We start from the raw sequence: 15102 nt of genomic DNA, 5'->3' as shown, positions 1-15102 counted from the left end.
CTGAAAAAATACTCTGTATTTAAAGCGAAGCAGCTTAATGTATTTGAAATTTACTTGTGTATTTATTCTACCTCTTTTCATAACCTATAGATTCTCTTTCTGATAATTCCCCACACTTGACTATATGGTTCTTCAAGATTTACTTAATAGACAACCTCATGCTTTATCCTGGCAGGTCAATCTAAGGTCTATGTTTTACACTGGTAGACGATTGCGTTAACCAATTTAGAAGAAATTATTAAGTTTATCTGCCTTACAAATAACTTATCAAAAAATTAATTTTCGTTTTAAAAAAATGCAGTCTGCAATTTTTTCAATGCCTGTGTTGCAACACTTAAGTGGATTTTGAGTGGGTTGAAGATTCTTTGAAAATCAAATGTAGTTCTGAAAAAAGGTGGAAGGCTTTCCTTATCAGAGGGTGAAATGTGTCAGTCTTGATGCTGGTAATCATTTCATTCTGGATATTCGGTTCTTGTCTCTTCAAATAAAGTGTACAGCCCACATCATAATGTACACTTTATCTGTAAAGACTGGAACCTGTGATTATGAGTCAGCTGGATGGCTTGACAACTCTTTTCAAATAATGATAATAAGAGAAACATTTTCAGACATTTGATTAAAAAAGAGGCAAAAACTTCGTTTTTATACATCTATCCTAAATTTTTCTGCAATGAACTGACAACAAAAAAATCCAAATGAAAAATAATTGCCACTTGACGTTGGAATTCTACCGATTTCATGGTTGAACAAATTTTACACCTTAAGCAAGCCACTATAACCACCTTATCCAAACTTCCTGCAGAGAAAATCGAATTTCCTGTCTAAGTAGTACATTCCGTTACTAAATAGTTTTTTTGTTAACTTTGGTTGATGGAACTTTTTTTCCAATTTAGAATATTGAAGTCTAGATTCGGTTCGGTTACGGTCAATCTCTACCTTCTACTTAAATTTTGAAAGAGAAATTTTCTACTTTCATCTTTAAAGAAAGTTTAGAAAATACTTTCAACATGTGGGCGAATTCTACAGGAAATTTGTTTGATACCCTCGTCACCAGATTTCTTTTTTTTTTTTCTCTCTCTCTCAATCTTCGTACCATTTAATCTTTTTCTTTATTATAAAAACAATAAAAACAAGCAAATTTCGTTAAGCTTTTTAAAATATTGTTTAGCTTAAATGTTTTAAAATATCATTTTATGGGGAATAAATTTATTACAAACCAAAGTTACCATTTAAAACTTTATTGCCAGAACAAAATTTACATTGGTGTTAACAAAAATAGCTGCACGAATAAAATAGTCGCGTTAAGTTGAAACAAGGCTGCGACAAATAAGTAATTGTCAACAAAGAATCGTAATTGGGAGAAAATAAAACTCATCTGAATCATTTAAAAATAGTCAGAAAAAGAACTTAAAGTGATGCAAGAGATCGTTATAACTACACCAAATTTATCCTTAAAATGTTACACCGTGGAATAAACGCCCCACACAACCCAAACAATAACAAAAGATTTCCGTCGATTACAATCAAATGAAAAACATTGATTAGTGTTTTCTAGCTAAAAAAATATAACAAAAATCGAATTTCATTTCAATTTTCCTAAAGCACAGTATGTAAGTGTAATGGAAAAAAATACGTTAAATACGTAGTGCTTGTCACCTTCATATTTATGTCATATTTATGAAGATAAGAAATAAAGATTCTAAACAAAAAAAAATCATGTTAAGATTTAGTGAATAGTATATATACGAGTATATATCTACATATACATATATATACACATATATATATACACACACACTTATATACATACCTATATATATGTATATATACTAACATATTTTTTCGTACCACATCTAGAGCATGTGAATTATGTAACAATATGTATATATATACATATACGCATATACCATAATTGTAATCGTAAAAACCTTAAGACCATTCTTAACTGAGACATTAAAAGGTTTTACGTTCCTCGAACATCTTTGCAAAACGCGTTTTCGACGTGAAATAGCAAAAGGAGAAAATAAACGAAATAACGTTTACGATACCTGTCGTTAGTATCCATAGAACAAACAACGCCCAATTTTGCTTTATATTGCAAGATAAAAAATGATTAGACGCATCAAATAGTATGATGAAACACAAAGAAAGCAATTGCTCTGCTGTATTTTATCAATAAGACAGTCAATTTATTGTGAATAAATCAATAAATGATTCATATATGCATAAAGGTATATGCTCCGAAATGGATAGCGAATGGCAGTAGTGGCCTTTCTATTTTTTTTTTTTTTTTTAAACTAGCGATATGATATATCGTAGTTTCAAACGAGCTCCTATTATCTATAAAACGTGACATTCTTGCATCCTCCTAGAGAAACATAAAAATAGGTAACAAAAAACGAGTCCACAAAAATACATAAAAAAACTATTATTTTTACTGCTTTGAGAAATTTGCAGCAAGTTTTGGTCGCGCGGATATTTTGTCAGGCGTATCCACACGATTTGAACTTTGACTTTTTTGCCACTGACTACTAACCGTGATATCTGAAAAGCAATCATAGAGATCCGAAGTACGAAAATCGAATGTCTGCCTTCCTACAAGACTGTCAGGAATTTGGGTTGAATCCTGCGATAACACATCAGACAATAAGATGCTTTCTTCACTGAAAATCTCCTTTTGATCAAAATTATAGGCATCAAGAATGGTGTCTTTTGACAAAAGGCTTGTTTGAAGAGAATATGGAGCAGACTCTGTAATAGAGACACTGTCAGCAGCATACTTATTCAAGCCACCACTAACGATGTCTTGGTTTTGTTCAAATTCAGTAAAAGATATCAAATCATATACGACTTGACTTTGACTGAGCTCAGGTTCTAGAACTGGCTCTGAGAGATTGGGCGGAGGATCCATCCACCACTCTAGTGGATTAGTGAGTTCTTCCTCTATTAGATCTGATAGAACATTCGGCTTATCATCCTCATCATCAAACACTAAAAGATCTGGAAATAAGGCGTAAAAACATCTTAAAAATTTAAATTTTAAATCCTGTAAGCAAAGTATAAAAAGAGGTAATCAAAAGTCAAATTTGCTAAAGCACAGAATGGCAAATTTGGCGTTATATACGCGAAAAATATTGCAAAAAAAAAAAAAATTAAATTAAAAGTTTGAGAAGCTACTAACCGTCTTTTTCAACTTCATCAGAGTCTAAAAAAAAAAAAAAAAAGTTCTTGCGAAAATATAGAAATTCTTTAAAAAAATCTCTTTAGTTAGTTTAAATGTCTGGTCAAGTGTAATAAAGAAATGTTTATATTTTTTCTACCTTCACTTTCAATAATAACATCAACAAGTTCGAGCGCACGCTGAGGATTGTTTCTGACAGCTGAAACATTAAATTCAAGCGCACAACAATAAAAAAAATAAAACCAAACATACCGCAGTGTAACCCAACAAAGTCCTATGCTATAAGAAAGTCCTAATGTAACAAATGATACATTTTGTATATTGTAAAATAAATATTTACTTGCACTTCTTATATCTAATTAAAATAAAAAAATATTATCCTCAAATGTTTATTTTACAATATAAAATTTGTTACATTAACACTTTCTCACAGCAAAAGACTTTTTAGGTCACACCCCGGTAATAAAAATGAAAAAAACTACAAACGTTTATCTTTCAATGTAGCGGAGACTGGGAATAGTTAAGTGCTAATCTGTTAAGAAATTAAAAAACTATTCTTTAATGGAATGAAATAAATAATGGAAAAAAATAATGGAAAAAACCATTCTTTAATGGAATGACAGAGATTTCCATCTATACAGATTTATTTGATAACTATTTGATACTTTCAAGTTTTTATTACATTAGTAAAAAAAATGTATATAATACAGTTGTATTATATATTTATTAATATAAAGTATAACGTATACAGTATTTATAATTACTATTACTAATTGTAGCCTTTTTTTGAATTCACATTTTTTCACTTGATTCTTATTTCATTCTGCTGAATTATTATAACTTGTTATAATTTACAATGAAAAATAAGGAAAATAAAAAAAGAAGCAACGTTTATAAAGAAAAAAAAAAAATTAAAATAATTTTATAAATTTTTTAAAGCGTTATCAAGTATGGTTACCTGGTTTGCAGAATTAGAAATTTAAGAAAATGCAAAAATCTTTCTTCTTGCATACTTTCACAATTTCGTGGTCATTTTTTACCTTAAAACCAGGGTCGTGACAACTGGGGAGTACAGAAAAGGTAAAAAGGGCAATTCAGTCAAAGGGCAATTCAGTCAAAGTTTGTAATACTAGAAGCGTTTCCCTAATTTTAATAAACTTCAACCAAATTGCACAAAAAAACATAAAAATGTTCTTTTTAGAGACCACAAACATCATGAAAAGTAAGTTTAAAAAGCAGCCAACCAACAAACCAACAACCTCACCTTTGCCCAAACCATTTGGAATGTTTAGGTAATCATTAGAAATGATCAACTTCATATTTTTTTCATCGTGAACAAAGAATATTCCAGAAAAACAAGTTATCAGATCAATGATTTTACTGAAACCATAGTCTTCCAGCTTGAGTTTTATGTTGTGTTTTTTATGAAATTCTGATGCGAAATTACATAACATCAATGCTCCATGGTGAGAATTAATAACATCCTTGCATTTGAAATAAATCTTGCCAAGTGGGCCAAGCTTGACTGAATTTTCAGCAGGAGTAACCTGAAGAGATAAAGGGAAATTAGTTAACATAAATTAACAGTTAATATAAGTAATCAACATTTAATGATTTTTAGTTATAAAAATAACAAAAATGTAAAAAGGGAAATTAGGTAAGTATGACGAACCACAACAATCCCTTGAGTTAGATTCTCACACAAAGCTTGCACGCTGTCAAATCCAAAGTCTGAAATTCTGAACAACCGAGAAAACTTTGTTTGGTACTTGTTGATGATACCATCCAACTGAAGATAACTCTGCTCTTCATACAGCAAGCTTAAGATATCATGTTCAAACAACTTGCAAGCAGCTGACTGCTCAAGAGTAATGTTACTTTCCTTCACCTTTAAAATTTCATTAAAAAAATTAACGTTTATTATTATTATTCCGACATCAAGTGGCAATGTCATCTTTTAACTCCAAATACTTGTACTATGCTTTATGACATATATCTCTTCAACATTTTTATGATTCTTAACCTTTATGCTTTACAACATCTTTAAAATCTATTTTTTAATCTTCTGGTATTTAATATAAATTCTTAAAAAACGTAGAGAACCATAGACTCTAGTACTTGAATTTCTCTCAGATTAAGAATCTAAATGATTCTGCTTTAACATAAAAAAAGTTATCAGAAGACTTTGCTGTCAATTTACTTAGAATTTCTTCATAGGTTTAATATATTTGATTGGATCATATAATTTAATGGTAGGTATTGATAAAGGAAGGCAATGGTTAATGGTTGTTAATGGTAGTGAAATTTTTTATATCACAAAATCTAAATTACAAAAAAATTACTTTTACAATTTTCGTGTTTCAAAGTAAAGATTCAAATTAATTTTCAATTAAAAGTTAAAGCACTTTTCAATAAATTTATTTATTTACAATTTGCGTGTTTCAAAGTAAAGATTCAAATTAATTTTCAATTAAAAGTTAAAGCACTTTTCAATAAATTTATTTATTTATACATTGTAACTATCCAACAAACAGAACCATTAAAATTTCAAAGATATTTTCCTCGTTTTTATCTATATTATCACAATAATTTCTATTAACTTTTTGTTTTGAGTTTTAAATCTCTAATCCTTTGATCCTTCAATCCAATTGAAAAAAAAAAAGACATTGATAACTTTTCATATCTTGTTTTTTCCCATTTTTTGTTGCATCTTTTATACCCTTTTTTGATTTGTTTTTTGATTTGTTTTCTACCTGGTAACAAGTAGAAATAAACATTTTATAGGTCTATCTTAAATTTTTACTCAGACGACAAATCATGTTCTAACAAAACAATAAAACGATTGTTGAATCTTGAAATTGACAATACTTGTATAGAGTTTAATATTTCATCAACAGCTTCTGGTTTGGTGCAATTAAAATAAACTCATTTACAACAGCAGTTATTAGATTGCTTCTACAAAAAGATCAGGAATGGTAAAAATTTAAATTTTTATAGGATGAGTTGGTTTGATCACAAACTATTCATTGAAATAGTAGACCAATACTGAAAAAATGAAAAAGCAAGAAATGATTAAAGTTGTCTTCCCATCAAATGTTCTTTTTTTTTTTATAAATATTTCAAAATTGTGAACCTGAAAAAAAGATGGAAGATCTTAAACAGATTTCAAACTTAGAGCACAAAATCAACTGGTTGTATGCTAGCTTTTTTTACTACACTGGCGAGCAAAAAAAAGTGAACAGCGACTGCTTACGCATAAAATGAAAGAGCTCTGGTCAGAAACTCATACAAGCTTGTTTATTTTTGTTCGTACTATCAAAGAATTTACGTTTATCTTTCAAAGAAAAATGAAATTAAATTTCAACATGACAATGCTCCTTGCCATACGTCTAAACAAGTTAAAAAATGGCTCAAGGATAACAATATCTTCCTTTTTGAAAATTGGCCTGCCCAAAGTCCAGACCTTAATCCCATTGAAAATTTGTGGGACTATATGGATAAAGAGGTCCATAAAAATAATATTTCATCTTTGGATGATCTTTGGGCAGCCATAAAACAAGTTTGGGTTACGATACCTGACCGTTTGATAGCAAATTTAATTGAGTCGATGCCGCGTCGATTAAATGAAGTGATGAAAAATGGTGGTGGCCACACAAAATATTAATTTTTTTTTTCAAAATGAGTCGTATATATGTGTATGTATATGTATTTAATATAAGCGATATGTTATATTTTATGTATTATATTTTTAATTGATTAATAATACATAATTTACTGAAAAATTGTACTGTTCACTTTTTTTTGCTCGCCAGTGTATATCAACAATGTAGGTTCTAAAGTTTATCCTTAAAGCTGCTGTGCAAATCAATATATAGAATATATGCTGTGCAAATCATAGAATATATACTGTGCAAATCATAGAATATATGCTGTGCAAATCAACAAAGGTTATACCTTTGTTGATTTGCACAGCAACTCATGTTAAGTTTTTTTAATTATTATTGTTTTATCGGTTTAGGCATAGATTTTTTTTCTGGAACAGTCTAATTATCAATACTGTTACAACAATACAAGTTATTGTATATATATCAATACAAGTTGTTCAGGAAGATGATGTAACCCAAAATGAGAAATGTCCTTTTAAAATATTTCAACTCTTTATAAATTTCAATAATGCTTATGAGAAAAACATTTTTTCATCATTAAAAAAACTTGGGATGGCCTTTCTAAAAAAACCAAGATCAAAATGCAACTGCATGACAGAAGAATAACAGGAGTCTTTAAAAATTGCTTTTGAGTTTTGTCCAAAACTGGCATTCTATGTTTTTCTCATAAACCCTGTAGATATATATACACACACATACAGACGTATATACAGGCATGTAATACATATCAGAATGATAACATAGAGATAAACTATAACTGTTGGGAAGGTTAAAAAACAAAGTATAAATATGTATAAATAAATCTTTAAAATTTCAAGATTTAAAAATGTGCTTCAAATTTCTACCTTGAATGATCTATGGTTTGATATTTCAGCAAGAATTTGTTCAGGTTTCACATTAATGCCAACATTTTTTAAAATCTGTGAAAGTTCAAAGCAGTTTGACGTGAAATTCTCACATGAATACGTGACATTAAGTAGCCACAATACAAGCAATCTTTGAGGGTAATTGTCTAAACAATTAACACAAACTTAACACAGAATACAACAAATTTCATCACAACTTCAGTCAATTTTTTCAGATAAATAACTTTAATGCTGCAGATTACATAAGGTTAATAACAAAGAAAAATAAATAAATGAAAAGTTGAGTTCCTTTTAAACATAATTATCTTTATACCTAGCAGGCACAGACATCTTAAACAAGTCTTAAAGAATTCTGAAACTGGTTGTGATATTTAGATGTCCAGTAAAAAAGATTCCTTAAAGACATCTGTATGAAGCCTTTATGAAACCTCTCTGAATTGAACATATAAAACAGTGCTGAATGTAGTTCTTTAACTACTTTCTTACTTTTTGGAATTTTTAAATAAAAAAAAATTTTGGTGTTTATTTTGTAAAACACCTCAAGGAGAAAAAAAGGAATTGAAAAAAAAAAATTCATAAAAAAAAGACCGGAGAAAAAAAGGAGAAATAAGGAGAAAAATCTTCTATTGCTAATAAGTCTACTGCTTACAAGGAACAAGCACAAAATATTCGCCTTCTGTATCTGACTTAAAAAACAGTGTAACTGACAGAAAAAAAATGCATTAAAAAAAAAATACTATCCTAAATTCCTTTGAAGAGATCAATTTTTAACATATTTAAAACTAACCTGAAAGGTGTGAGAAGTTTTTGAACAAACTTTTAGAAGAGTATTGTAATTTTGAGAATGGGTTGCAGCATAATAAAAAAATAATATTAGCAATAAAAGATTTTTGATACAATTTTTAAAGCGTATTAAAGTACTTTGGTGGCTATGATGCATGTAAAAGTTGTCAAGTTCATTGGGCAACTATTAAATGTCAAATGGTCATGACAACATCTCAAATGGTCATGATCAACATCTTGGCAACATCTTAATTTCATGTTTGCTTTATGATTTTGCTATTTAAATTTTTCATCTCTTTTTATTAGTAAATTTTGTGCAGAGAGATTGTGATTAGAAAGCTAAAAAATCTTGATTTTAAAACATTGCTTTTAAATTTTTTGTGACTTTATCTTACAACTTTGATTTAAAATAATTATTAATCAATCATCATATACTTTATTGTTCCTAAACAAAATATATAATAATATAAATATATAAAAATCCTAAATCGTTTAAAAAGTTTGTAAAGTTCAATGTTTTTGAAAAAGTTTTACTTTTTATTGTTTTCCTGAAAATTTTTGATATCTGAAAAATAAAAAACTTTGGAACTGTAAAAAAATTTGTTAAAAATTTAAAGACCTGAGTTGCTCAAGTTTCTTGATAAGGTGAATTAAAAATTGACAAACTACTTATTTACAAATATCAAAAAAATCATTAAACTAATACATTAAAAACTTTAACTCTACCATTACTAAGTTAAATCTCAAAAACACAAGTTTTAAAGAAATAGTAAAGTACAAGAAGGAAAATCACATGAAACAGAAATTTAACGTATGAAACATTTTACCCTACAATATATAACATTTAAGTATAACATTTAACATTTATATTATCTATACACTATAGTTATGCAGAAATAAAATAGCAAAGGATGATTAGGGGAAGATGGTTAGGAATGAGCCATGGGTATGGATTAGTGGATAATGGGTAGAAGTGAACCAGGGGTGAATGATTGATCACATAGCTAAAATGCGCCTAGAAAAAGGCTCCAAATTTTCATTAAATAATTACAGACAAACTGTTGTTAAGGCTTATAATTAATTTTAATTTTAATTTTATCTAATTTAATTATAATAATTATAATTATAATTTTTATATTCTATAATCATACATGATTATCTCACTAACTGTATATTTTAAATTATCTAATTTTTTACTAGATGTCAGTGTAGGTGTCTGTGTTAGCAGTGTATTCCACTTTTTTCTGTGCAAAAGTAAAGTTACTGTACTTTTTAAAAGCTCTTTAAAGAAAATGCTGGCTATTTCATTTAATATTTTGATCCAGTTGCACAGCTTGGGGAGGAATGAGCCATTCCTTCTCGGATAGGACTAAACCGCAGCTCAATCATACTTTGTGTAAATTTTACTTTAAAAAAGTTCTGTCCTCTGCATAAAAACCAAGTTTGAAATTAAGTATTTCAGTAGGAAACTTGTGTGTAACTTTAAAGTATAGTTTATTTTTGCTAACTGTTATAATACCTCGAGTACATAGAAGAACTAGTTTAAAAGCAAAAACTTCCAGCAAATATATGAGAGAAGATTTCATTTTAATCCAAAAAGTAAAAACAAAAAAAAGAGAAACAGCAAAGACTTCCAACACCCCAAACTCTTCATCATTATTGGAAAAATTATAGTTCTTTTGATTATCTTAACATTTGCAAATTATTTTTTCCCATGGCAGTCATTTGTTTTGTTGTTACATTAGTAACACAGAATGTGAACAAACTATTTTTTTTGTAGTTTATACCTTTTGTTTTTTTCATTAAATGAGTTTAAAATGGTGTTAAAATTAATTGTTACATAATTATGTTATGCTTAATGATAAAGTGTTTGTTACTTACCTAATTTTCAATTAATTAGTTTAGACAATACATAATTTTAATTTTTTTCCACTTTTTGTTTAATTGGATTAACCATTTAAAAAAGAAGTGGCTAACTCCTACCCATCTTACCTTTCCATTACCAAATACAGTTTCTTTTCTTCTTTGTGATTCGAGCAAAATAAAATTATGTATACATATAATTCCATAGCAAAAAAATTTTGCAATGGAATTTTACAAATTTATATTTGTAAAAAATACTAGAGAATGATTTAACTGTTAAATTGGTTTTAACAAATATAATTAACCCAAAAAAATTTTTGTACAAAAATAATAAACTAATCTTTAAAATAGCCTCCTTTTTCTTTTACTCATAATTGAATGCGATGAGGCATGGATTCAATCAACCTCATGCATTATTCTTTAGGTGATTCTGCCAAAGTCTTTTATAAATGTTGTTTAAGATGCTACCAGCATCAATATAGCCTTTTAATATACACCAATTTTTTTTCTTTTCGTTATTTCATTTTAATGGTCATAAATATACCAGAATATACCATAACTTATATACATAAATTATACTGCCATGTTCTCAACTCTGAAACCTCTTTAGAATTTTATGAAATACATAACTATTGGCTTTAATTGGCATTTTATATCTTTTTCTATATAACTTTTCTGATGTTTTTAAATTAAAAACTGCATGAAGACCAAAGTAAACAAACTTGTCAGAAGTCAACATAAATTAAACATTTATTACCATCATTAGTATGCTTTAAATGATCCTTGTCACTTGTAAAAGTTTTTCTATGCTACATATTTTTGTGCTGACATAAAAAGTTAGGGGGGAGGGGCACCAGGGCTAGTTACAACACAATTTAAAAAACTATATTTTTAACAACTTTGATTTTTTTTAAAAATTTTTGCAGAGTAATAAAATAGAAATCTTAGTTATGTATTAATCCATGATTGATAGTTATCAAGCAATAGTGAAAATAAAGAAAAAGAAAAATTAAAAAAAAAATGTTGCAACTTTTCCCGCTCAGGGGCAAGTTGCAACACAATAACTTTAAAATGTAAATCTTGCAGAGTCCTTAGGAAAATTATTAACCTGTAATTTTAATTGTTTTACACAAATTTTATATTTAAGAAAAAACTCCAAGCAAAATTTATCAGAAGCTTCTGCTTGACATCTGATTATGATAAAAGAAAGGTAACAGAGAAAGTATCTGCAGGACCAAGCAGTACTTTGATCGAAAAAAAGATTGTTTTAAAAAGTCTGAGGTGACACTATTTCTTTAATCAAATTCTTAAGTGTTTTTTGAAAAATTCTATTCTTTTAGTCAATAGTTAAGTTTAGGAAAAACCCATAAGTAGTTTCAGGAAATTTATTTTCTATTTTTTTAATTTGAAAACAAAATACATTTCATATAAAAGAAAAATATAAAAAAATAAAAAAGTAAAAAGTAAAAAAAAAATGCAACCATTAGATAGATCTGTATTTAGACTGTTCAAAAAATGGTAAGCTAATGCACAAGATTCATGGATGAAGAGTAACCCAGGAAAAAAAAATCTTATGTTACTGATCATGCAGCACCTCAATTTAATGCAGCTATTGATACTAATATACTAATTACAAAAAAACAATAAAAAAAACAAACTTTAAAAAGCCAATTTGTAAACATTCAGTTCACATTGACCAATCATTTTTTTATATATCGAGTATTTTTATATAGATATACATACTTTATCATTTTTTATGAACTTTTTAAACAACAAGCAGATACAAGTAAATGCCAGGTCCAGAGTTACATACAATTTAAAGTAAAATACAATAACATTGAGTTGCATGTATAGTATTGTTCACTTTGGAACAAGCAAGAGTTTTAACATAAACTATATTTAGATTATGTTGACAAAAATATTTTCTGTTGTTATACTATACATACTATAATTACATATTGTATTACTCTGCATATAGTATAAAAAATTATGTCTAATATTATTAGAAACGTAATTAGGATCTTTTGTAAACACCATTTTTTTGTGAACAATTTTGTCCATTACATAATAAAAACATCAATTGTTAGGAATAACTAGAAAAATCGCCCCTTCATCATATTTAATGAAGAGACAACATTTGATATTTTCCTGTCAAAAATTTGCTTTCTGAGCAAATATTTTTACCTTTTTTACCTTTGCCAAGGTAAAAGATGCAAACATCTTTGCATTTTATATAAAATTAGAAGTGTTTTATAATAAAATATTTTATTAATACTCAGTGGATAATTGTCTTAAAGATATCTTTAAGACTCGGAGCCAAAAAAATTTCTTCATGTCTCTAAAACTATTGTTTTTAAGATATATGTCATCTACATTTCTTGGTTTTCTATAGGATTTGAAAAAAATCTAAACCAGATGTCTTAAAAATGTCTGAATTTAGAAGGTTTTGGACTAAAATCTTTCACATTAAACCAGCTGAAGACATCTTGAAGATGACCGATTTGACATTTTCAAGACATCATTATGCTCACTGAGTATTTAATATTTTCTTCTATCTATTAAAGATTAGACAAAAGCCAATAAAAACAATACAGGCTTTTTCACTTATCACTTTAGGGAAGCTATATTATTTTGATGGACTTTTTTGATGGAGTTAGTAAATTTAGATATGGATCCTAAAAATGTCACCTTTTAAAGAATTAAACATAAATTGCTAATGACATTAAACAAATAAACAAATAAACAATACCTTTATCTACATCAATAAGTATTCTATTAGCTCCAATACCAATGTTCTGTTAAAAAAATAAAAAACAAAAAAATGATTATTTTGATAAGAAACGGAAATTCTTTTTTTCAAGATAATTTTAAAAAGTAAGATTATTAAAAACTGACAAGAATTCTTGATGGTGCTTCATCAAAAAACGGATTTGTTTTCCAGTTTTCTAAGGGAAATGGTTTTCTTATTACTTCTTGGTAATAACTTGATAAATGCAAGACCATAATGGCTCTGTGTGGCATACTTTTTACAACCTGGATGATTTCTTGCCATAAATTATTGTGCTCAATATCTCCATTAGCAAGTAAAGATAAAGTTTTTTGATTCCCAACACCTTCGACCTATCAGACAATAGAAAATTATTAGAAAAATCTGCTCAACCAAGATCCACAAGGAGAATCAACTAAAAAAAACTAAAAAAAGCTTAAAAAAACAAAACATTTATCTTAAACATTTCAAAAAATATTAGCATTAAATATTTTTTTATAACATTTTCTTTATAAATTTTCTTTATCAATGCAGGCAATATCACTGTTGCATAATGGGCTATTTTATTTTTTTACATGCTCTTACAGTAAAAAGTAATTGCTCAAATTCTACAATTTAGCTTTTATTTTTATCTTTTAAATATTTTCAATAACAAAGTAAATGAGTGTACATTTTTCCAGCATCTTTTTTTAGCATTTATTATACTAAATCCATCCCTAGTAATTGTGAAAAGTTTATACATAATAAAAAAATCATATTTTGTAAAAATGTTTGATTATAAGTTTTTCTTCAGTTACGTAGGTTATTCAGTTATATAGGTCACTGGTTATGAAGGTTATTCGGTTGACCAGAAAGTAATAAAAAACTTAGATAAATCTTAGGCCAATACAGAATTGAAATTAATCCACAGAGAAAAAAAAAACACCTTAAATAATCCTGATATTGCATCAACAAGATCACTTAGTTTACTGAACCCAAGCTTGTTGAGTTTAAGTTGACGGCCATACTTTTTATGATATTCTGAGGATAGATTATGCATTCCAATCTGCTTTTCAGGCAAACCCTCAATAATGGCAATAACCTCTTTGGCAAATTCTTCAACAGACTGAGAACTACTCTTCATTTCTAAATTGAATTCTTAAACTGAGAATTGTTGAGCGAAAAAATATTATCTTTTTAAAGAAAATGTTTTTGTTACTGAAAAACTCAGATAACAATTTTAAATCTCACCTGTTTGAACCATAGCAAGAATCTGCCTTTCACCAGCTCCAAACACCTATGTAATTGTTTACAAATAATAGCACAAAAAAATATCTGTTTTTATGGGCATCAACTTTCTATTTCACAATTTCTTTTCATGGTCTCATTTTTAACCATTTAAATAAATGAAAGAAATTCCATCAAAATTCCAACAAATTAAATCAAAGCAAATTACTCTGATAAATATTACATCAAAAAACAAAAAAAAAACAAGTAACAAAAAAAGAAAAACTCACCTTAATTTTTTTGTTAAGTGAAGAAAGTAGCAATTGAAGTGTATTAAACCCAAAATTTGAAAAACATAATTTGTGACCAAAAAAACGGTAATACGACGTAAGTAAACTAGAAATAGGGAGTTTTTGTTTTTCTCGAGACATCAAAAGCTGAACAAATTCTTCATTTAAAAGATGCATTTTGTAGTCTTTAGTGAATGTCAGGACTCTATCCCTATTTTGATTCCCAAACTAAATTTAACAAAATTTTAAAGCAATAAAATTTTAAAGAACTGCAAAAAAAAGCAACATTTTTTTTGGCATCTTTATAAAAATAATTTCTGCTTCAATTTAAGAAAAAATTATTATTAAATTTTTTAAAATTGTTATAACATTTTAGCTGAAATGAGGTCACACCTACTACGATTAAATATAAAAAGTGAGTAGCATGTTTTTTTTTCAGTAATTAGATTTTTGCATTTTAAAAATATAAAAAACATATTTT

General features: G+C 27.6%; 1 protein-coding gene across 2 annotated transcripts in view; it reads right to left on the bottom strand.

Moving 5' to 3' along the window:
• Positions 1-1225: 1225 nt before the first annotated feature.
• The window catches only part of LOC145192968 (meiosis regulator and mRNA stability factor 1-like), a 30175-nt gene continuing 16298 nt past the window's right edge, over positions 1226-15102 (bottom strand). For both annotated transcript variants that reach the window (XM_090072755.1, XM_090072756.1), the window contains exons 12-22: positions 14622-14849; positions 14356-14401; positions 14051-14250; positions 13254-13478; positions 13108-13153; positions 7692-7858; positions 4854-5069; positions 4446-4728; positions 3321-3380; positions 3182-3205; positions 1226-3000 (exon numbers count right to left, since the gene is read on the bottom strand). In XM_090072755.1, coding sequence (XP_089928881.1) covers positions 2435-3000; positions 3182-3205; positions 3321-3380; positions 4446-4728; positions 4854-5069; positions 7692-7858; positions 13108-13153; positions 13254-13478; positions 14051-14250; positions 14356-14401; positions 14622-14849 — 2061 coding nt within the window. In that variant the 3' untranslated portion in view covers positions 1226-2434. The remainder of the gene's footprint in view (positions 3001-3181; positions 3206-3320; positions 3381-4445; positions 4729-4853; positions 5070-7691; positions 7859-13107; positions 13154-13253; positions 13479-14050; positions 14251-14355; positions 14402-14621; positions 14850-15102) is intronic.

This window comes from Hydra viridissima, unplaced genomic scaffold, assembly GCF_058129835.1.
Source record: "Hydra viridissima isolate aposymbiotic clone 2 unplaced genomic scaffold, HvirCarnegie_v1 scaffold_15, whole genome shotgun sequence".
Taxonomy (NCBI): Eukaryota; Metazoa; Cnidaria; class Hydrozoa; order Anthoathecata; family Hydridae; genus Hydra; species Hydra viridissima.
Note: the sequence above shows the minus strand (reverse complement) of the source record. Positions and strands in the feature narration are given on the sequence as shown.